The following is a 22,990-nucleotide window of genomic DNA, read 5'->3' as shown; positions in this document are numbered from 1 at the left end:
GATTAGAAGGCAATGCCAGCTACCGAGCGGAGTCAATCACAGGGTATATTCCATTTGTACAAAGGCTTTTATAGATGCTTGCAGAATTGCTGATGCTCATGCAATTGTGTTATAAGCACTTTGAAGGCAAAGATTTAAGATCAGATTTTTACTATGCAGGACATAATGCAGGACATGGGCATAATTTTTGAATCAATCCTTCTGACAGAGCAGATGCAGATACTTGTCAGAGAACAAGACATGCAACTTAATATTGCTTAGAGAAGTAGTTTTACTACAAACTAATCTGTGAAATGCTATACATTTCATAACTTAATTTCAAAACATAACAATTTTTGTCCTTTTGGAGCAACAGGGTTTTAAGGTACCGCCTACCATAAATCTAACCTACTTGCTAAGGTGAAATGAAGTGAATTAGAGAAATAAGATGAACAAGATACATTTAATTAAACATATAAGCAAGTAGTACATACAGACGTAATTTGCAGGTGTCTGTATTCATTACATGACTTGATCTTAATAAATTAGCAAGGTCACTATATATGCTAAATATTTTAGTTCTGCAACTCCCCCTATCTTACAGTTTTGGATGTGTGTTTTTCTTTCATATTTCTATGGGCTTGTCTACATCACAAAGTTGCAGCGCTGGTGAGGGGGTTACAGCGCTGCAACTTAGGAGGTGTACACATCTGCAGGGCATCACCAGCGCTGCAACTCCCTGTTTGCAGCGCTGGCCGTACTCCCGTTTTGTCTCGGGTGTAGAGGATCCAGCGCTGGTGATCCAGCGCTGGTAATCAAGTGTAGACACTTACCAGCGCTTTTCTTGACCTCCGTGGAATAAGCAGGTATCCCAGCATACCTTAGGAAGCCTCTGGTAATCAAGCTGGTCTCCTTCCCCGGTTTGCTCTCGCGTTCCCCGAACCCCGAGCAAGCAGGTCTCCTTCCCTGCGGTTTGTAGGGTGGTTCGGGGAACGCGAGAGCAAACCGCGGCGAAGCTGGTCTCCTTCCCCGGTTTGCTCTCGCGTTCCCCGAATCTCCGTGCAAGCAGGTCTCCTTCCCTGCGGTTTGCAGGGGGGTTCGGGGAACGCGAGAGCAAACCGCGGCGAAGCTGGTCTCCTTCCCCGGTTTGCTCTCGCGTTCCCCGAACCCCCCTTGAAGCCGCCCAACAGCGCTGCAGTATGGCCACATCTAACACCACTTGCAGCGCTGGTTGCTGTAAGTGTGGCCACTCTGCAGCGCTGGCCCTATACAGCTGTACTAATACAGCTGTAACAACCAGCGCTGCAAAATTTTAGATGTAGACATACCCTATGTTCCTTACTAATGGAGTGCATAGCTATTTCATTTTCTCCTTTTATTTAAATATTGTCATGTAAAATACAGTTTTAGAACCATAATTCACCTTCTGCAAGTTCGTTAGTGCCACACCTCTGCTGTCTAATTTGTCGCCTAGTATAAATAAGATTTCCTTTTTTCTTGGTGACTACATTTCCTTGACTGAACAGATTTCCCAGTGAGAATCGACTATCAAAAGGGATCCTGATGGTCTGAATCCTTTTACGTTGGGGTGGGAGGAGGTTTTGGAAAGTGATTCATAGATTTTCTAGTTTATGCATGACTTCCTCCATTTATATGACACAAATTCAACAAAATCAAATTTCAACACCTTAAATATATTTTTTCTGTAATAAATATTGAAGCTTACTGCTTAGAGAAAAGTGGACTGGGTTGTTAAAATAAAAAGTAGATCTTTTAGGTGCTGGCAGAAATTGTTTGTAATTTAACAAAAAAGTCTTACTATTGTGGGTTTCAGAAGATGAAGTTTCTGGTTCATCACCAAACCTTTATTTTGCTAGCTAAATATGCCATAACACATAAAGGAGTTTGAAGTGCAGAAAATGCTTGGAAATTTTTACCATATGTTCTAATTCTGTTCCTCTGTAATTAGTCTGAAGTAATAATGAAAATTTTGTACTTTTTTCCAGAATTTAATATATTTTTTACCTCATGATTCCGTTGTGGCTGGACAGGGATCTATGTCTGAATAGCTCAGAGAAAGTGCTATTTAAATTCCTGTTTTAGGCCAGGAAAGCCATTTTAAATTTGGATTAAAAATTAACCCTAATGTTTGATTCCCTGGAAGAGATCTAGGTGCTGTCTACTGAGAGAGATTATAAAAAATAAGGCATGACAGATATGGCAATTTCCTGCATATCGCTGGGTGACCTTATTGAATTAAGTTTATGTATCCTTGGGGCCCATTGTTTAAATGAATGATGTATGTGTGATTGTGTTGTACACCAGTGGTTTTCAAATTTTTTTTTCTGGCAACCCAGTTGAAGAAAATTGTTGCCCATGACCCAGTGGAGTTGGGGATAAGGGGTTGGAGTGTGGAAGGGGCTCAGGACTGGGGCAGAGGGTTGGGGTGAGGGCTGTAGGGTTCAGGGTGTGGGAGAGATCTCTGGGCTAGGGCAGGGAGTTGGGGTATGGTAGGGGGTCAGGGCTGTGGGCTGGGAGTGCAGGCTCTGGAGTGGGCCAGGGATGAAGGGTTTGGGGTGCAGGAAGGGGCTCTGGGTTTGGGGGGGACTCAAGGCTGGGGCAGCAGGTTGGGGCATGGGGTTGGGGCACAGGCTTTCCTCAGGTGGCTCCCAGTCAGCGGCACAGTGGGGATGCTAAGGCAGACTTCCACACTGCACCCCGGAAGCGTCCAGCAGCAGGTCTGGCTCCTAGGCAGAGGTACGCAAGTGGCTGTTGCCTGCAGGCACTGCCCCACCCCTGATGCCATTGGCTGGGACCCGGTCAGTGGGAGTGCAGAGCTAGTACTCGAGGCGGAGGCAGTGTGCAGCGCTCTGTAGCCCCCCCATCTAGGAGCTGGACCTGCTGCTGGCTGCTTCCAGGGCACAGCGCGGTTCAGAACAGGTAGGAGCTAGCCTGCCTTAGCCGGGCAGCACTGATGACGGGACTTTTAACAGAGCTGCTGTGACCCAGTGCCTTCCATTCTGCAACCCAATATTGGGTTGTGACCTGCAGTTTGAAAACCACGGATGTACACCAGGGGAGAGGGCTACTGCAGCATCTAAGTGCTAAAGACAGTGAGTGGTGATTAAGGTAAATCAGCCATGTTGTTAAACCCTCCCACCTACAGAAGTGCCATCTCTAGGGGAGGTTTGCGTATACTGGTTTCTCCAGAGACCAACAGACAGAGCAAGGACTTTGGATAAAGAGCCTGAGTTTAAACTGACTCAGTGCCTTTTTCTCTGGAATGCTTTCACACTAAGAATAAATGTTCTTGCTTACAAAGAGCTGTGTGGTAATTTATAGCTGTGAACAATTATGCTGTTCATAGCCTTTGGAGAGAAAGCAAAATACAGGATACTGGCTTGTTTAGGCAGTCTGGCTTGCTGGAGATACCACAGTGTAGATGGGGAACTGTGCAGCCAGGAAAAACCTTGGCTATCAGGGGGAGAGATGTGGGCCTCTTTCCAAAAAAGACAATGGTTGAGAAGCTGGGAGCCTAAAGTAGGTGGACTTTGTTCACTTGGATGTGCGTTCTTTGGCCCTTTACAGTTCTTCATATTTGCTGAAATTGAATGTTTTCCATACAGGAACTCTGAGTAAAGTTCATAGGTAAAGAAAATAAAAATTCAGCATGAAAGAGTGGAGAAATTTTGAAAGATGGGAACTATACTGACTTGTGAATATTGTTGTTTAACATGCATGTGCTCAATGCTGTACAAGACGTACAAATATATATTTGTTTTATTTATTAGCCAAACGTAAGTTCCCTATTTAAATAAACCCAGTTTCCAGGAAATAGTGTTTCTGTGTATGGAAAACGTGTTGTGTTGAACTTTTTTTTTTAATAAAGAAAGATGCTCAAGATTTTTCAGTTCTGTGCTATTTTTGTCTTTGACTCTGGCGATGAAGCCATCAACCCTTAGGAAACTCTAGCTAGTATTGAATGTTGGACCAGATCTCAGCAGCATGGGCTATTGTGTGAGCACAGTAACACCTAGGAGCCCCAGTCATGGATCAGGGCCCTGCTGTGCTAGACATTGTATACCACAGAACAAAAAGGCGTGATTCATGCCCCAAAGAGCTTGCAGTCTGAACACATCAGGCCTGTCCTCCACTCTGTACTGGCTTCCCATAGAATAGCAAGTCAAATTCAAGATGTCTGCTGTTTATGTTTATGTTTAAGATGCTCAATGACGTGGTCTCACTATACCTTAAAGATCACTAGAAGCTCGGGGACTGCAGTCAGCAGCTACACTCACCAGGCAAGATAGAACTGTCCACGAGGGTAAAGCTAGTCTGTGCAGGAGACAGTATTCTCAGGGACTGGTCTAAGGTTGGGGAGTGAACTCCCACAGGTTTTAAGAACCACGGCAAACCTCACTGCTTTCCTTTCTAACTCACTTTTAAAATCTTGCCTTCAATAATAAATGTGCATAACACAGCAGACATAAAATAAAGACGAAACAAGAACAGAGCATCTCATTTTTTCTTTGGAGTAAAAAAGGGAGAAAGAGAACCATGTGTAACAAATGCTAGTCAAGTTGCTTAGTGCATTTCAGGGAAGCTCTGGGATACTATGCTGATGACAGCAATATAAGGACCTGAATAGAACTGGCATCAAACCGATAGATAATGAAGAAATAAGAGTGAACCTACATAGTGTATTTTCAAAGCATACTTGCCATTGCTAAATAGAATAGTACTTGGCATTATATAGTGCATTTCTTACTCAAGCTACAGTAAAATGCTTTACAAATCAGTGAGGTAGGTGAAAGTAATGAAGTGACTTTTGACAAGCACCGTCACTGCTGAGTACCCAACAAAAGTACATTGCCCTGTTTTTATTGAGAGAAAACATTCAGAGATGCTAGTGTACTCATTTTCTGAGGTGCTGGGCACACACAACTCTCATGGAAAGTTAATGGGAGCCATAGTGCTGAGCTCCTTTTGGGTTATGCTGCTTTATCTCTTGAAAAAGTGTATTTTGTGATTATTGGCATTATTAAGCCGCCAACAGGACTTCCATCTCATTAGAAGTACAGTAATGAGCTCATCTGAACAAGTGAACTGTATTAGTACGTGGAAAACTTTTTGACTTCATGGAGATCTGGAAGTTGCTTTATATTAATTTTCATCTAGTCAAGGGAATTTATTCTGCATATTTTCAAACATGCCAATGACAGAATTTTTTTTTTATCATTTATCTAAATGGAGTTGCAGATAAGGTGGTGCCTTGTTGGCAGGAAAGGCAGTTTTCATTACTTTAATTGTGTGATTTATCAGGATTTTCAGCTTTTTATAAATGCGGTAGTGTTATATGACAGAATTAAAAGGATTTAGAATAAAAGGAGTTTAAGAAAAGGACTTTGCAACAGGATTGCAATACTTTTTATATTTGATGGATTTGGCTAGCTGTTTTTCATTTCAATCATCGGATACATTCTGTTAAACACTGTGCGGAGCAAGTGTGTATAACATCAGTATATTGCACATGTGAATAAACACAATTTTATATATAAAAAATTAATCCACCATAACTTGAAGGATTAAACGTTCCCCCCCAGAATGACAGGGGTGTGCTGATGCATTAAGCATCATGGAGAACAACACATGTTGCTGCTTGCAATCTCATGAACAGGACTGCTGTTAACCTGATTTCATGCACTGCAAGGTCCTTATACTAATGATTTTTCTAGAGTATTAATAGTTACATCCTAAAAGTATAAATTTGAAGTAGATAATGGAAATTTTTTGAAACATGAGCTCAAGTCTTAAACATCTGAAATTAGAAGTTGAAGCACCCACTGTACAATTTTTACAAATATGTTGCAGATATTGATGATAATATTCCTGTTGATTCTGTGCAAATGTTTTCCCCTGTAATCCATTTTTGTATGTTCTAAAATTTTTTCCTTTGTAATTCTCCTTATTAAAATAAAAAATTTATACTCAAACTTAGGGTTTGACTGTATAGAAACTTATGAACTGATGTCTCAAGTGTGCGTGTATTTTGTATGTGTATGTACGTATAGTTGAAATCCTGGCCCCACTGAAATCAGTGGCAAGACTCCCGTTGGCTTCAGTGGAGCCAGAGTTTCTCCCTTAATGTAATTTCTATTGAGCCTGGCTAGGTAAACAGAAACAAATGGAATTCATCTGTTCCACATATTGGGGGAAAAAAAACAAATTGGTTGCCAGGTTTTTAAAAAGACTTTACATGTTTCATTTATCAGTTTACAGATCAGTACATACAATACAGGTGTGACCCATACAAAACCTTGGAAAGAGCAGAATGAAATGAAATTTCATTTGGCTGTTGAGTAACTTGTAAACCTATTGTTGACGGTGAAATTATTGATGTGAACTACTTACTATTATAAATACTCCAAACATGTAGGAGGGAAGAGTTAGTCTTGTATAGATGAGATTGCTGAGCAGTTTTATGTTATAAATTAATTGTATGTACCCATACTATTAATAATTAACAGAGACTGCTAAGTGAAAAAGTATATTGTTAATTGTTGTACCTTTCTGATGAATTCACGCACAGAAGTACAGCCATACAATTAATTGTGAATTAAGGTTTGAACAGAATGTGTTACCGATACTTGGTGTAGATCAAAGAGTTTGATTTTTATAATGAAGAAAGTTTTCTTGTAATCTGGAAATTTACCTTATTGAGGTATCTCAACTTGGTGTGTGTATGTTATTTAATTTCAGTGACAAACATCCTGACATTCTGCAAAGTAGTAGTACCCTCAGGGGGAAAAAAATTCCATAAAGGAGAGAAATAAGGTAGTTTTTATTTGACTTTATTCCTGCTTAGACACCAGGTAAAATTTTTGAAAATGCCTATGCCCCATTTTTCAAAAGTGACTTGGAGCCCAAGTCTCACAGAAAGTCAGTGGGACTTACTTTTCCTAAATTGCTTTTGAAAATGGGACTTATACTGCTGTGTCACATGTGAAAAATTTGCCTAATTTAGGGATGTAAGATGGGTATGGCCATGTTTTAGGCAAGCATTAACATCCAGCTTGTCAGACATTAAAGAAAGAGACGGACTACTCTTATGGTGTGTGTGACCATAATGGAATAAATTGAAAAAATGTGCGAAGCCTTTCAAAAATAGCATCATTCATATTTTAGAACAACTTCAAAAAATAGAAAAATGGGAGTTAGTATTACTTGACACTGGATCTTAATAAGAAATAACACTCTCTGATAAGAGGAGGTAAATACTCGCATGTCCTGGCCAAATTTTATTGTTCATTTACACCTATCACCATATTTACAGGAACTATTGTTCTGAAGTTCATGGCTTTGTTGTGAAATGTATCCCTATTGCTGAGCTTGTAGTGGCTGCTGCTCTTTGTCTGTGTAGCCACTGGCCTTCCAACATATTTCCCTTTGCTTTGTAAAATCTTTGCATATACTTTGATTGTGAAAGGTGCTCTAAAAATGTTGGTTTTTTTCTGTAAAAGAATTTTTTTTTCAGGTTAATGATTTGTGTTTTTTAAAAAAATGTGTTCTGAAATTTGACACGATACAATAATTATATTTTCAAGTCTAATCAACTGTCAGTTTATTGCAGTGAATTAATAAAGACAGCATGATGAAAATATAATGAATGCTTTTTATTGAGATTTCTTTTTCTGTTTTTCTTCTAATTAGGCCCTCAGAAATGTGATAATTTTTCTGAGAAGAGACCTCTTCTTGGTGTGTGTAAAAGCATTGGATCTTCTGGGTAAGAAAACTTTTCAACTTTTAGTATGCTGAAAAAGCAATGTATTTGATAGAACAATAGAAAAATATTTTTCTGTAACTTTTTCTGCTCTGTATTCAGAGTTTTTTTTACATTATGAAACTGCAAAATGTTCTCCCTGTAAACTCTCAATCTGCCAGCACTGACTTTTAGGGGACATACCTTTAGAAACAAAACAAACCTCTGTGATGAAATACCTGTGATATGAAACCCAATATAAAATAATCGAGGAGATATTTTGAAATTGTGTGGGATTATTTTCTTTTAACATAATCTCATTTTCATGTTCACTGTTTCTGATGGTAATGGATGAAGTTGTTACAGAAGAGTAGTCAAAACAGGCCTCTGTGCCTCAAATAATTAAAGGATGTTTGCAAGGGATGAGTGATATTCTATGTATAACAGTGTTATTGATTGTGTTTTGATGTAAACATTGGCCATGTATTGTCAAAACAAATGCTTCTTTTTTTTTGTTCAATTAAAAAAATGAGTTGGCAGGTTTGTCTTAGTCTGAGGATCGCATACAAGGGATCTGAGCTCAAGACTTGCATTTCTTTTCTCACTTCTGTCTTGGCAAGGACTGGGAGAGTTGTGCAAGTCTCTCGGTGGGCAGTTTTAGAGGCCCATATTAAAAAAGTCCCTGGCCTACATCTAATGGGTTAATACCTATGTGCACACAGAACAGCCTATTCCAGTAAGTGAAGGCTGAAATAAACAAGGGAATCCTAGGTGACAGCAGGGAGTTTTAATATGTCTGTTTCTCCTGTTTCCGGATCCATCGTGGCTTATATAGTACACTGCACCTATTCAAAAAGACTTTAGTGTTCTTAAAAATCTATAGAGTATTCCTCTTGGTTGGTAATGAGCAGTTGCCATCCTCTCTTCCCTGAAATGTGTTTTGTTTCTTTCTAAGTTTCAGCTGGGGGGGTCTTCCTAATACAAAGAGGTTGTTCTGCGATGTTATGATGGCTGTGTTAGATGTGTTGACTCAGACAGGACTTTCGGCTTATACCCATACCTAGTGGAAAATACCTACTTCTCAAGGATAATCCTATGCACAGAGATTGAAAGGCTAAACTGCTGAAGCAAATCTTCTTACAATAATTAGACTAATTCTGTACCACACCTTTTTTTAATTAAGAATTTAATGACTTTGGGTATGGGTGAAGGTTAACAAGTAAACCCAAAACAATTCCTAAGAGTGTTGCTCACTATGTACTGTTGTTTTATTAACAAAGGCTATGAATGTTATCTTCAAATTTAAGAACCTGATCAGAAATAAGCACAGTTAAACTTCTTCCTTTATGCTAAACTGTTTATCATGCGTTATGTGCTGTCAAAATGTTTATAATCTTATTAACCACTTCTCCTGCCTAGGACTGCATGTACTGTTTGGTTATAAACAGTACATTACAGTTGTTTGTTATCTGGCAGTATTTCCCCTCTTAATCCAGGTCATTGATTTGTGTGTGTGAAAAATATGCTTCATAGGACTTATTTTCCTTGCTGGTATTCTTACATAAGTGAGGGAGACATGTCTGAGATGTTAACAAAATAGGCATATAAAGCAGGCCACTACTTTCTCGTAACCGATGGACTTCAGTAAAACTCAAGACTTCAAACAATTATTTTGTTAATTTTTCTAGAGAAAATGCTTCATTACATAAAATCAGGTATATGCCTACCTAGCTATTATTTAAATATCTGTAAACACACCCTGAGTTTTTAAACCAGGCCCGTAGCTCTGGCCACATCATAAGAACTGGATTAAAAGAAGGGGACTGTTGCACAGATTAAGAGTTTCTGATCATTTACATCTCACTCTGATGGTTCCAAACAAATTGTGATTTTGCAACGTATTGTTTGCTGTGCAAGTGACCCAAGGCTTACATGCCTTTTTCTTTCAATTTATGAAGTGGATCATCTATTTAAAACAACGATATAATCACCACTAAAAACCAAAAAGAAAGAAAATCAGACCACAACCTTGGTTCAGTGGTGAAGGTGTGCAACCAGGTTTATCGTTAATGAACAGGACCGGCACTAGGGGGTTGAGCGCCCTAGGCGGACGGCAATTTTGCCGCCCTGCGCGCTGGTCCCGCGGCTCCGGTGGAGCTGCCGCAGTGGTGCCTGCAGAGGGTCCGGTGCTCCGTGGCTCCGGTGGAGCTGCCGCAGTGATGTCTGCGGGAGGTCCACCGGAGCCGTGCGAGTACTAGACCCTCCGCAGGCACCACTGCGGCAGCTCCACCGGAGCCGCCTGCCACCCCCTCCTGCAAAACGGCGCCCACCAATTATTCTGGCGCCCTCGGCAATTGCCTAGGCTGCCTAAATGGTAGCGCCGGCCCTGTTAATGAAGCATGGCTTTAGTGCCCCATATGTACTACAGGTACGCTAACGTATGTATGCCCATTACAATGGGCCAATTCATTCAAGTGTGGGACTATCTGTTCATTTCTTTTCAATAAATGAATTCTTGGCTTTGAAAACAGTCTTTATTATTGCAGAAAGTGAAAGATACCGTAGCCCAGGAAAGAAACAGGCATTGCAAATCATTTTAGGAAAAACAGCTTCCTACTAACATTGTAACAAGTGCACTTCACTCCCGTGCAAGGCAGTAAACATTACCGTTGGTTTTCAGCCTCAAATTCCTCCCTCAAGGCATCCCTGATCCTTGTAGCCCTGTGCTGGGCCTCTCTAGTAGCCCTGCTCTCTGGCTGTGCAAATTCAGCCTCCAAGCGTTGAACCTCAGAGGTCCATTCCAGACTGAATGTTTCACCCTTCCCCTCACAAATATTATGGAGGGTACAGCACACGGATATAACTGCAGGGATGCTGCTTTCCCCCAAGTCTAGCTTCTCATACAGAGATCGCCAGCGCCCTTTTAAACGGCCAAAAGTACACTCATTTATTGAAAAGACAATAACTTTCTTGACCGACACACAACATTTTGGGAACCTAAAAGGGCAGGGGGGTGGGGTGGTGAACTGTACAGTCACAGGTTTGAATACGTCCTGTCTGGAGTGCTGTGCAATGACTGCTGCACTTCAGGATGCCTATACTGCATGGTGATGGGGGTTGAGTGCAGAGGGTAAGGGTCATAGTTCTCAGGGCTGGTTGGTGAATGTACAGGTGTTGGGGGCAGCTGGTGGTGGTAAGAACCTATATGCTGGGGAAGGGGGTTTGGAGCTGACATTGGGGCACAAGGGAAAGAGCTTTGGGACGGGGGGGGCGGGCACGGCACGGTGGTGCTCTGCCTGCATGGCTACGAGTGCCTGGATAGAGTCCGCTTGGCGCGCCAGAATGCTTATCAGCTGCTTTGTGCTTTTCTTCTTAGCCGCTGCGTTTCTCTGGCGGAGCCTGCTTTCCCTTTCCCTCCAGTCCTGCAGTTTTTTACTCTCTCTGGCAGAGTGATCCATAACTGCTTTCAGCATGTCTTCTTTGCTTTTTCGCTGCTTCTTCCTGAGGTTTTGTAGCCTCTGAGCAATCGATGATACGGGCAGTCAAGTAGACAAGGACACTTTTCGAAAGGCAAAAATGGCAACAGTTAACAGAGGCAGCATTGTTTATGATCGCACCTAGACAGTTATTCCCACACAGTGAAGAAGTTTACAGTCTTCACTTTAGCATACTTTTCCCATATCAAACAGAGCGCACATAACCCACAGGAGCCACGAAATGGTGAGTAAGGGGGACTGATTGCTTCAGGGCTGTGCAGGGGTTTCTGTGCATTGGGGAAAGCAAACAGCTGCAGGGGGCACCTACACTGAACACTCTCCCAACATTTTCCACAGGAGTTAATCCTGCAGGATATCTCGCTGCTGCGGGTCACCTGGGAAGAGCGGGAGGGTCTTCTACAGCAATGCGGATTCCGCCCTGGCCCCTATGCAGCTTGCCTGTGTGCAGCAATGGTCCCCCCACCCCTCGCGGCACAGTAGCGCGAACGTGTTAGCCTGACTGGGACAAGGACCACAGTGGCTCTCCCTACAAACGTGCGCAAGCGCATTGCCCACGCTCTGGCTGAAACTTTTGAAGAGGTTACTGAGGCCGATTACCGCGACGTGATAGACCACATCAATGGGCTATTCCACATCTAGACATGCATGCAGCCCTAATCTTCCCTCCTCTCCTCTCCTGAAACATTTCCATCCTGAAAATAAAAGCCGCTTACCGGGAACCTGCTCCTCTGCTTGTCCTTCACCAAGTACCGGCTGCTGCGACTGGCTACCTTCCTCATGGCTTGAGAAGAGCTCCTGGCTGCATGCCTCCTGGGACTCCGGGGTGTCTCCCTCCACCCCAGTACCCTCACTCTCGGTTTCCTCCCCTTTCCCTCTCCTCCTTCTCTCCCCCTCTCCCGCCCCCGCTCTGAAGTGTCCATCGTGGTCGTCGGATTGGCAGTGGGGTCACCCCCAAGTATCGCATCCAGCTCTTTGTAAAAGCGGCAGGTCATGGGGGCAGCGCCAGAGCGGCGGTTTCCCTCGCGGGCTTTGCAATAGGCACTCAGCAGCTCCTTCACTTTAACCCTGCACTGCACCGCGTCCTGGTCATGGCCTCTTTCCAGCATGGCCCTTGAGATCTGTCCATAGGTATCGTAATTCCTACGGCTGGAGCACAGCTGTGACTGCACAGCTTCCCCACCCCAAACACTGATGAGGTCCAGCAACTCGCCATTGCTCCATGCTGAGGCTCGTTTGGCGCGTGGAGCCATGGTCACCTGGAAAGATTCACTCATTGCAGTCCACACCTGGCTGAGCAAACAGGAAGGGGATTTTAAAAATTCCCGGGGCATTTAAAGGAAGGGTCACCTGAGGCCAGGGCAGTAGAGTGCGAACTGATGAGCAGAGTGGCTGAGCAGGCATTCTGGGATACCTCCAAATACCTCTGGAGGCCAATAACAGCGCTTTTGGTGGCCACAGTTGCGAAGCAGCGCTGCATCATCAGCGCTGCAATCGTTATACCCCAGGCAGAGCAGGAGTACAGCCAGCGCTGTAGCCAGGGAGATACAGCGCTGTATGTGCCTTGCAAGTGTGGATGGTGAGTAAATTGCAGTGCTGTAAAGCCACCACCAGCGCTGCAACTCTCCAGTGTAGCCAACCCTTTAAAGGGAAAACGTGTCACCTTTCGAATTGCTAATGCCACTTCCAGAAGCCCTCTGGCTTTTTTCTGTCAGTCTCCTGTTCAAGTATTGACCCTGGTTACTTTGTGATATCTGACTGGATCACAGTCTGAGGCAATATGGTTACAGTTAGGGTAAACTTTTTTTTTTTTTAAAGTAGCTTCTTTAGCCCTGGCCAACCTCTGTCTTTTTCTTGCTGTTCTTTAAACTTTCTGGCTTCTTTCCTGCCTATCTCTGATGCTCCCCAGTTCTTCATTATTCTGTCCTTCCTTCTTTCCTGGCACATTCTACCATTCCCTTGACTGTTTTGACTCCTCCAAAACAGTCGATTTTGTAATACTGTGCTTTCCTTCCCCATCCCCCCCACAAATGAGGGAAGTGCCCTTTATCTAAAAAAAGTGAATGTCTGGTATAGCGGTTTTCAGCACAGAGGGGGGAGTACTCTATGGTGTGTAACATCGCACACTGATCTTGGACCCCTGCTGTCTCCAGACATAAGTATTTTAGTTAAGATTTCTTTTTCTCAGTGATAATTTATGTAGCATTCATTTTTCTTAGCTCTTGTAAAACCTAGCTTGTAGCTATTAACTTGGTGGGTGTAAGGCAAAGAGCCAGTACATTTTACACTTGACTCACAATAAAACCTCAGTATGTTACACTAACCCGCCCAAATTGTAATACAAGAGTAAGCTATTACATATGTTATCATGGAAACTTTTGAGCATGGGAAAACTATTTTTTTTTAAACGATCAGAACTGTGTGCACACATTCCTGTGTGGTGTGTGAGAGGTTGTATTTACAAACATGGTAATATACAGTATAACATTCCCTCATGATTCCAGGAACTTGTGCAGAGGCTGCTGAATGCACAAAAGATGTGTCTGATCAATTGAAAGTCCAATATGTATTAGAATTGCATTTAGAAGTTTTAGACTTTACCAAGACACTAGACTGTTAAACTAATAAAATGTTGATAGAAAGCAGATCATACATAAATCGACACCTGCACAGTTATTTCATAACAGCATTTTATAGCACTTTATCTGTTAGGACTATATCAGTGAGATATTCACACATTCATATTAAGATCTGGAATTTCCTGTTTTCTAACCTCTAATCTGCATTAGTGGTTAGTCTCAGGAAATTCAGCTGTACTCCTTTTGCTGTAAAGTAAATATAATACAGTGAAGGAGCTGTGATAGAATGGTATTTTTATAGTATTTTACTGTAGGACATTCTTTATTCTTGGAATCTGAAGAATTTTCAAGTTCTACTGAGTCACTTTAAAACTATCATCAGCATTTAAAAAAATAACATTAACAATTTTCACCGTCCCTTTACCATATCATTAAGAAATTCATCCTATCATGGTCTTGCCTGATAAAATAAATGTCTTGTATGCTGTGCACCTTCAGGATTTGTTTCCTTGATTATGAAACAGACATGGCTATCATGTATAAAATCAGCATCAAATTCATCTGTGGATTTATTTTTGAATCATAGCATCTTTTCATTGTCCTTCCTATTGTCTGGTAGGTGTTAATTCATGCATGCAACTTTCCACTGAAACCCCTAATATTCAGTTGTACTATAGATTGTCCATTGATCCAAGCATGTCTTATTAAAATTAAATCTTTTCCCCAAGAACTTAAGGTCTAAAGTGCATGTTGTGTTAATAGTGGGAAAGTACGGAGAACTGAATGAACATTTACTGTAATGTGACCTAACAAGTAGTCAAGGCAGTTCTTAACTTCATTGATTTTAATTTAGGAAGCTTTATTAAACTAGTAAGATTCTAAACAGCTACTTAGAGATGAAGGAGGTAAATTTTCTTAGTGTTTTAATCACACAGCTTTAATGAGAACCATGTGATTACAAGCCTGCTTTAATAATTTTATCTCAAAGTTTAAGATTTCTGAAATTCTCCCAATAAAACAGTATAGAGGTCTATTCCTGTTTGGAGTAGACACAGTTTGTTGTCTTGATTATTCCAAATGATTTGGACAGTTACTGAATTCACATTTGAGGGAGAGTTAAGTTTAACTTCCGAGTGTCACATGGAGGCTCTGAAATGATACACTTGGGTCAAACCCATTTCTTTGTCTTTAGGGTTTGAGTCTAAAAATTTTTGTGAACTTCTGAATATGACAGAGTGCAACTCTTCCCACTTCATCCATGTTCCTTTCAGTGCCCATATCCAGTTTAATATAAGAATCTTTCTATATCATTGGACTCCACTGCACATGTACTTTAAATTCTTTGATATTTACTACAAAATGGTGGAGTCTTTAACTTTGATTCAATACTATCTTTGAAGCTGGTCAGCCTCAGAATTCTTTATTCAAATTTTTAATGAAAAGGCTTAAAATATGACAACAATCTGTAGGAAACTGAATAAGTTTAAATTTATTTATCTACATATCTATATCATCTATAAAATAAATTTAAACTTATTTATATATAAAAACCTGATGTCTTGCAAATCTGGACTAGCACTGGTTGTCATATAGCAGACCACAAACCTAGCGTTCATTTGAATTACTTCAGGTTTAAAAAGAATCCCCTCTGACCACAAGGGGGTAGGTTTTGAATCTAATAAACTAGCCAGAGAGCCATTCAAGAGCATAGGGCGGAGAAGCTTATTAAAATAAATCTCTGCATGGATGTCCCCTCCCATATTTTAAAAAAAACTTTTTTTTGGTCCAGCTACATTTCTTTTAAATAGGTCAGCCAAGATTTGTGGCCTTTCACAGTACAGAATCCGACAGATGATTTTTAGATGAATAGATCCTTCTGCTCTTATAGGAAAGTGGTAATTTGTTTATATCCCCTAAGGAAGCTCACGTTGCGTTGGGCAAAACATCAGGAATGATTTTTTTAAAAAAAGGTGGCTAGTGCCCAATAGACAAAATACATCTTTTTGTAATGAGTCTCTTTGAACTGAAGTGATTAATTTACTTTTGTACTAAGCTGTAGTGGAGACTAATTTTGCTGCTTTGAAATATCTTTCTGGCACACAGTTTTAGGTGACATCAACTGTACTGTTGAAAATAAGTTCATTACAAAACTTTTGCACAGTGCCAGCTTCCCTAAATAATTATTTAACTAGAGATGAAGCTACATGTTCTAAATTCAGTCTTTTCCTACAACTTGGGTTATGAACTAGTTTTCTAGAAACCCATTTTTATTTTTTTAAGTCAGATTTTCCATCTAGAAGTTAGTTCATAAAATTACTAAAGGCTTGCACAGTTTCACTGTATAATCATTTCAAAATAACTGTTTTTTCAACCACCAAAAAGGATGCAGTCTTGACACATAAATGGGAAACAGATTGTGTTTTTTGGCTGATACTGCCGTGCTGGTTTAGATGTTGGTTCAGTCAACTTCAGTCTTAGATTACAAGATTTGCAAATTAAAGGAAAACCAAAAAGGAAAGAACATCTGCGTAAATTCTGTCTTTGTGGAATTTCGCATAGGCATGCTCACTATGTTTCTGGTTATAGGAGGGACAATAAAGTTGTTACACCAACAAGGAAGTATTGATGGGCCTCAGAACATTTTAAAAGATAAATTTTAAGTGGTGAAAAATCAAAATTAGAAATCTGTTAAATGAGTGCATTAACTCCCCCTTTCCCTCCCAAATCAGTGTGTTCCCCGCCTTCCATAATAGTTCTGTGGAGAAGAATGGGGGAGGAGGAAGCTTAGCTCATATAAAGTCCAGCTGATTTTTGTCTATTGTGTTAACTGACAGTATACCTATGTGTATTTGTTTGCACTTAGCAGGTTTCGAAATCCTGTATTTGAGTGCTTCTATAAGTGGCCTTGTAATCTGTAACAAGAAAATGCTGTTGGATCTATGGAATGTTTATCTCTGCAAATACAGCATTTTGTTAAAACATACTGGGCTTGATTTTGAATGTACAGAATTTATGAAGGTGTGTAAGTACTTAATTTTACCTTCCAGTGCCAAATTTGTCACTTTTAGGGGTTTTTTTTAGGAGAAATTGCGCTGTACAATGATAGGAACTAATTTAAAAACAAACTTCTGTCCGTGTTGATTTTCCTTGCACTTGTAGAGAAGTAAGTCATAGCTCTAAGTAAGGGATGGTGAGCAGTTTGCTTGGTTGTCTGATATTCACTGTGTGTATAAGTCAAACCAAAACTGAACTTCTCAAATTATAATTCAGTAGCGCAAGTTGGTGCTTCACCTGGAGCACAATAACAAGATAGGGCTAGTCAAAGAAGTGGCCATGTTGGCAAAAAAATTGTGTGTGTGTTCTTGTTCCGCCGTATTTGTCAGGCTGACTCCTTGCTTATAAACAGCTTGCTTTAAACAGACACCTTCTTGCCATTGCACCTTTCACAAGTAACAAGAAGTCTGGTGTCTCAAGTGTTAACTAATTTGCTTTCCTCCAATGACAGCCTGCCTATAACGGGATGGGGATGTTTGAATTACTCCCTGAGCTGAGCTCTTAAAAGGCCTATGAAGAGATGAGAGGTTTCAGAGTGGTAGCCATGTTTGTCTGTATCAGCAAAAACAACGAGGAGTCCTTGTGGCACCATAGAGACTAAGGGCATGTCTACGCTTGCAGATGTAGAGCGTTGAGTTAAACCTGCCTTCGTAGAGCGCAGTAGGGAAAGCACTGCAGTCTGTCCACAATGACAGCTTCAAGTGCACTGGCGTGGACACATTTGCGGTCCTTGCAGTGGCATTGGGAGCGGTGCATTATGGGCAGCTATCCCAGCATGCAAGTGACTGCAACATGCTTTTCAAATGGGGGTAGGGTGGGGTGCAGTATGACAGGGGTGTGTTGTGTGTATGTGGGGGGAGAGAGAGTGGTTTTTTGGGGTGCTGAGAGTGTTTCAGCATGCTGTCTTGTAAGTTCAGACCTTCCTTTCTCCCCCCGCCTCTCTCTCACTCACTTAAAGCTAACAGTAAATGTTTGCTTTTCTTGGAGCTGATAAGCAGGCAGCTTCTTCAAAATGGAGCTTTGAAAGGGCATTTCTGCATTCCTGAAGCCGATTTCACAACAATGACGAGAGTGGCCATTTGACTTAAGGGGATTATGGGACCTTTCCAGAAGGTAATCACAGTGCAGTAACGCAACACCTCGTTCACGCTGGCACCGTGGCACTCCAGCGGGGGCACAGCAAATGTTATTCCACTTGCCAAGGTGGAGTACAAGCAGTGCTGGAGCTGTGGAGTCAGAGTGCTTAATGTGCCTTGCCAGTATGGCCGGGGAGTGAGCTAGGTCGCTCGGGGCTGCTTTATTGCTCTGTAACACACAAGTGTAGCTAAGGCCTCTCAAATTTATTTGGGCATAAGTTTTCGTGGGCTAGAGTCCACTTCATCAGATGCATGAAGTGAAAAATACAAGAACAAGTACAAATACATGGAAGGATAGGGGTTGTTTTACCAAGTGTGAGGTCAGTCTAACAAGATAAATCAATTAACAGCAGGATACTAAGGGAGGAAAAATAACTTTTGAAGTGGTAAGAGAGTGATGTGTAGTTACTGGTGAGTATTTGCGTTTGGGGACGAGAGCTGAGAAAGCATTGTTCTAGTAAGCCATAAAAATGTTGGCATACAGAGGAGCCATGCGGGTACCATAGCAGTCCCACTGACTTGAAGGTATAAATCAGGAGTCGGCAACCTTTCAGAAGTGGTGTGCCTAGTCTTCATTTATTCATTCTAATTTAAGGTTTTACATGCCAGTAATACATTTTAACATTTTAAAAGGTCTCTTTCTCTAAGTCTATAATATATAACTAAACTATTGCTGTATGTAAAGTAAATAAGGTTTTAAAAATGTTTAAGAAGCTTCATTTAAAATTACATTAAAATGCAGAGCCCCCCGGACTGTTGGTCAGGACCCAGGCAGTGTGAGTGCCACTGAAAATCGGCTTGTGTGCCACCTTCGGCACGCGTGCCATAGGTTGCCTACCCCTGGTATAAATTATCCCCAAATCTGAAACTTTGTGACTTGCTGAACTTTGTGACTTTGTCCTCACCCACAACTATTTTTATGGCTGACTTAGAACAACGCTTCCTCAGCTCTTGTCCCCTTATGCCCCACTCTACTTGTGCTACACTGATGACATCTTCATCATCTGGACCCATGGGAAGGAGGCCCTTGAGGAATTCCTCCAAGATTTCAATGATTTCCACCCTACCATCAATCTCAGCCTTCACCAGTCCACACAAGAGGTCCGCTTCCTGGACACTACAGTGCTAATAAGTGATGGTCACGTAAACACCACCCTATACCGGAAACCTACTGATCTCTATACTTACCTACATGCCTCTAGCTTTCATCCAGACAACATCACACTATCCATTGTCTACAGCCAAGCTCTAAGATACAACCGCATTTGCTCCACTTCAAAAGTTATTTTTCCTCCCTTGGTATCCTGCTGTTAATTGATTTATCTTGTTAGACTGACCTCACACTTGGTAAAGCAGCCTCCGTCCTTTCATGTATTTATACCTGCTCCTGTATTTTTCACTTCATGCATCTGATGAAATGGGTTCTAGCCCACAAAAGCTTATGCCTAAATAAATTTGTTAGTCTCTAAGGTGCCAAAGGACTCCTCGTTTGTTGGGGGTTTTTTTTGGAAGAGATGAGATCGCTCAGAGAGTCACAGTGTAGAAGAGTGACCTCTGTCCACAAAGAGGTGCTTGAGAGCCAATCAGTGGAGGGAGAGTCTCAGTCAGAGCCCGAGCTCTAGCCCAAGCCTCTACACTGCTCCTTTTATCTCCGTAGTACAACCCCCCACAAGCCCGAGTCAGGTGACCTGGGCTCTGAGACTATTTCCTGAAAAGCTGCTTGCACTAATTGTTTTGTCTTGTAAACAGATTTCTCAGTACAGAAAAATGTTAATTGCATTAGCTAAGTCAGATATTTTCCATCTCCTCCTTCTCCAACTCTCAGCCTTGCACCTTATTTCAATGTCACATCCTATGCTTCTTGCTTCTCATGCATTTAAGCGACCTTCATTTCATTCTTCAATTCACTCCAGATTCAGAAATTATTCAGAGAGATTCTTTGCTCTGTGTTATGCAGGGGGTTAGACTAGTTAATCATAAAGGTACCTTTGGGTTTTAAAATTTATGAATATTGAAGCAATAATTGTGACACCTTCTATTGCTGATCTAATCACCTACGTCTGTGGCTCTGTCTGATGTATAGTGTGTAGACTGTAAACTACCGAAGGCAGCAACCCTCTCTCTTCGCATTTATAAAGAGCCATATACACTTGGGGTAAATGCAGCAACGTGCTCAGCACATTTTACAAGGAGCTTTAGAACTTTGTTGTGGTACAACTCAAAGTTCTTGGGAACCTATGTTTGTCTGCTGTGGAGTACGTCGCTGTCTGATGATAACACCACTGTTGGGATAAACCGTTTACAGGGTTTTCAGAAATATTTGTTTGTGGATACATTGTTACAGTAAGGGCTAAATTCTTCTCACTGATATACAGATTCAACTCTACTAACTTAATCCTCTATCTAGGTGGGCATGTAATTAACTACATCAATTATTGCCCTAGCATACGATACCTTCTGACTACCTACTAAAATGACCACTGAAAACAAAAAGGAAAACCAAACATTTTCATTTTTTCATGGATATAGAAGGGGGTAGAAGATTCAGCAGCTAGGAGGGTTGGGTACTGTAGTCACTGTGGCTTGAAATCTACTAATGTGTTAATACTGGTTTTATTGTGGAATATGTTTAGAGACGTGTTAATGTTTTTCAAAAAAGCTGTTTTACCAGGAAAAATATAAAAATAATGTTATTAAAACTAAGCCATAATACCACGCTACATTAATATTATTTAAAGATTTTTATAGGTACCCAACATTTATCTGGCAACCAGCTCTTCTTCTGATTGATGCTAGAATCAGTGTCCAGTTCGCAGAACCTGTGGTTTGTAACTTTTAAAATTAGCTAACTGTGAAATGATTTAGAAGTGATAAACAGCATAGCTTTCTTGAAGGATCACCCAGGAGGAGAAAATTAGCTATGATGAATGAAGTTCTTGTTCACAGTTCTCACACTGCTCTGAGTAACCTTCTCTGCTACATTTTAACTGAAATGCCAGTGCAAATGCAGTGGTTATGCCTCGGAGCCACTGGGTTATGCCAGGGATTGAATCATAGGGCTGGATGTGTGAAGGGTGTATCCATTCATCAAGACGATAAAGTATAGGATATTTTTACTTTTTTAAAATTTATAATGACCCATAAAATAAAAAATGAATTGGACAGATGGTTATGATTTTTTATTGTATTGGACACCATCAAGTAGATTTCATAAAGTTTGTAAAATATTAGCAGTCCTTTGTTTTCATGAGACTTTGTGTGATTCACAAAGTCCTGTAAATTCTTTCTTGTCACCACCCTTGCTTTTCACAGCCACAGCTTTAAATTAAAACCTACTCCCTTTCAAGAAATTAAATACTTGGAGGCTACATGGTTGCTTCATTTGGAGCCTTGTAACAAGTCCAGAAAACAGACGGCAAAATTCAGCCCAACCCATAGCTTCCACTCAATTCACCAAATCTTATGTAGTTTTAGGTATGATAAGTAGAGCTGTCTGGAGGATGGCAAGTCCATTTTGTGACAACTTTATGAGGTTTCCAAAATTTGGAATTAAAACCGAACCTTTTGAATGTTTTTGCAAAACAAACTTGTTGAAACTACTGTTTTCAAATCAGAAAGTTCCGGTTTTTGATTGAGCTCCCTCTCCCTCTTCCTGCCTACCTCCTTCTGCAAAGAGATGACCAGGACTTCAAAAACCTTATTGATTAAAAATGTCCTCTAATTGAAATGTTTTGGCTGTGACAAAACAGCATATTTTGACAAAATGTCATAAAATTATATCATCATGTCCTGCCTGAGCAGCTCTAATGATGAGAAATACGGGATTTTGTGGTTTTCTTTGTAGTGAATTTTCTTATGAGAGTACAAGAAAGTACACAGTCTCCCTGAACCCCGCTGCTTTGGACACTGGCCTGGGGGCATTTCTGGATTGTGTGTCACCACCTGTCATGAGCAGAGCATATTACCTCTATTATGTTTCCAGCCATGAGGATTTTAGAAATAAGCCCAGTATCCTAGAGTTCATAGAGCAACCTCTCTGCCAACCTTCATATCCTTTTTAACGTTTTTCCCCCGAGAGGTGATATAGCTGTTTTTTTCCCTTCCTATACACTATCCTCACTTTGAGGGAATTTATTCCAAAGAGATCCATTTAGTACTGTGAGAAAGTGATGGAGCTTTGTCCATTGCAGTGGTCTCTGTATTATCATCTGACCTGCAGAGCTCTCTTCCAGTCTGAGCAGATGAAAATGATGTTGTCATCACAGGTTACTGTAGGAAGTTCACTTTTTAGTCTTTAGAGCTAAACCTGAGAGAGACAAAACCCATCAATATAGTAATTTAGGCTCCCAAAAGGTGTTTTTTGTTGTTGTTTTTTAATATGGAGATATGCCTATCTTATAGAATTGGAAGGGACCTTGAAAGGTCATTGAATCCAGTCCCCTGCCTTCACAGCAGGACCAAGTACCATTCGTGACAGAATGTTGCAAGTGATGTTGCATTTTATTATTACATTATGTACTAAAAATAGCAACTCTTCTTTATTTTGTTAAAAAAATCTTTTTAAGGCTGGATTTGTATCCTTTTAATTTATATTTATAATTACATTTAAATCCCTTCCCTAGTAGTTGGGATAAATAACATCATTTTAATTAGCAGAAAAGTGAACATACAGTTTTTCTCTTATAAATTGATACATCAAGAGAGAACATCTTTAGTGGGATATCTGGTATGTTGATGAGGGTCAGAAGAATCTGAGGCACTAACATGCTAAAATCAATGTTGGAGGCTGGTTCATTCTGGTAGAATTGACTTGATCTATAATAAGGAATAACAGTTGAATTAAAGTATATTATAATGATAATCCTACATCAGATCTGCAAGGAAGCAAATGAGTATTTTGGGTTTAAATGTTGGCCAATAAATAAGAATCCTGAGTATTTCAGAGCTTTGAAAGGTCTGATTTTATGAAATTTGTAAATAAGCTAAACT

At 40.8% G+C, this 22,990-nt stretch overlaps 1 protein-coding gene across 8 annotated transcripts in view; it reads left to right on the top strand.

The window, feature by feature from the left end:
• Window positions 1–22,990, top strand: part of BCAS3 (BCAS3 microtubule associated cell migration factor) — a 488,600-nt gene that overhangs the window by 35,045 nt on the left and 430,565 nt on the right. For all 8 annotated transcript variants that reach the window (XM_030537160.1, XM_030537161.1, XM_030537162.1 and 5 more), the window contains exon 7: window positions 7,690–7,762. In XM_030537160.1, coding sequence (XP_030393020.1) covers window positions 7,690–7,762 — 73 coding nt within the window. The remainder of the gene's footprint in view (window positions 1–7,689; window positions 7,763–22,990) is intronic.

The sequence above is a fragment of the Gopherus evgoodei genome, chromosome 17, assembly GCF_007399415.2.
Source record: "Gopherus evgoodei ecotype Sinaloan lineage chromosome 17, rGopEvg1_v1.p, whole genome shotgun sequence".
NCBI lineage: Eukaryota > Metazoa > Chordata > Testudines > Testudinidae > Gopherus > Gopherus evgoodei.
The sequence above is the reverse complement of the archived record's forward strand: the minus strand, read 5'-3'. Positions and strand labels throughout refer to the sequence as shown.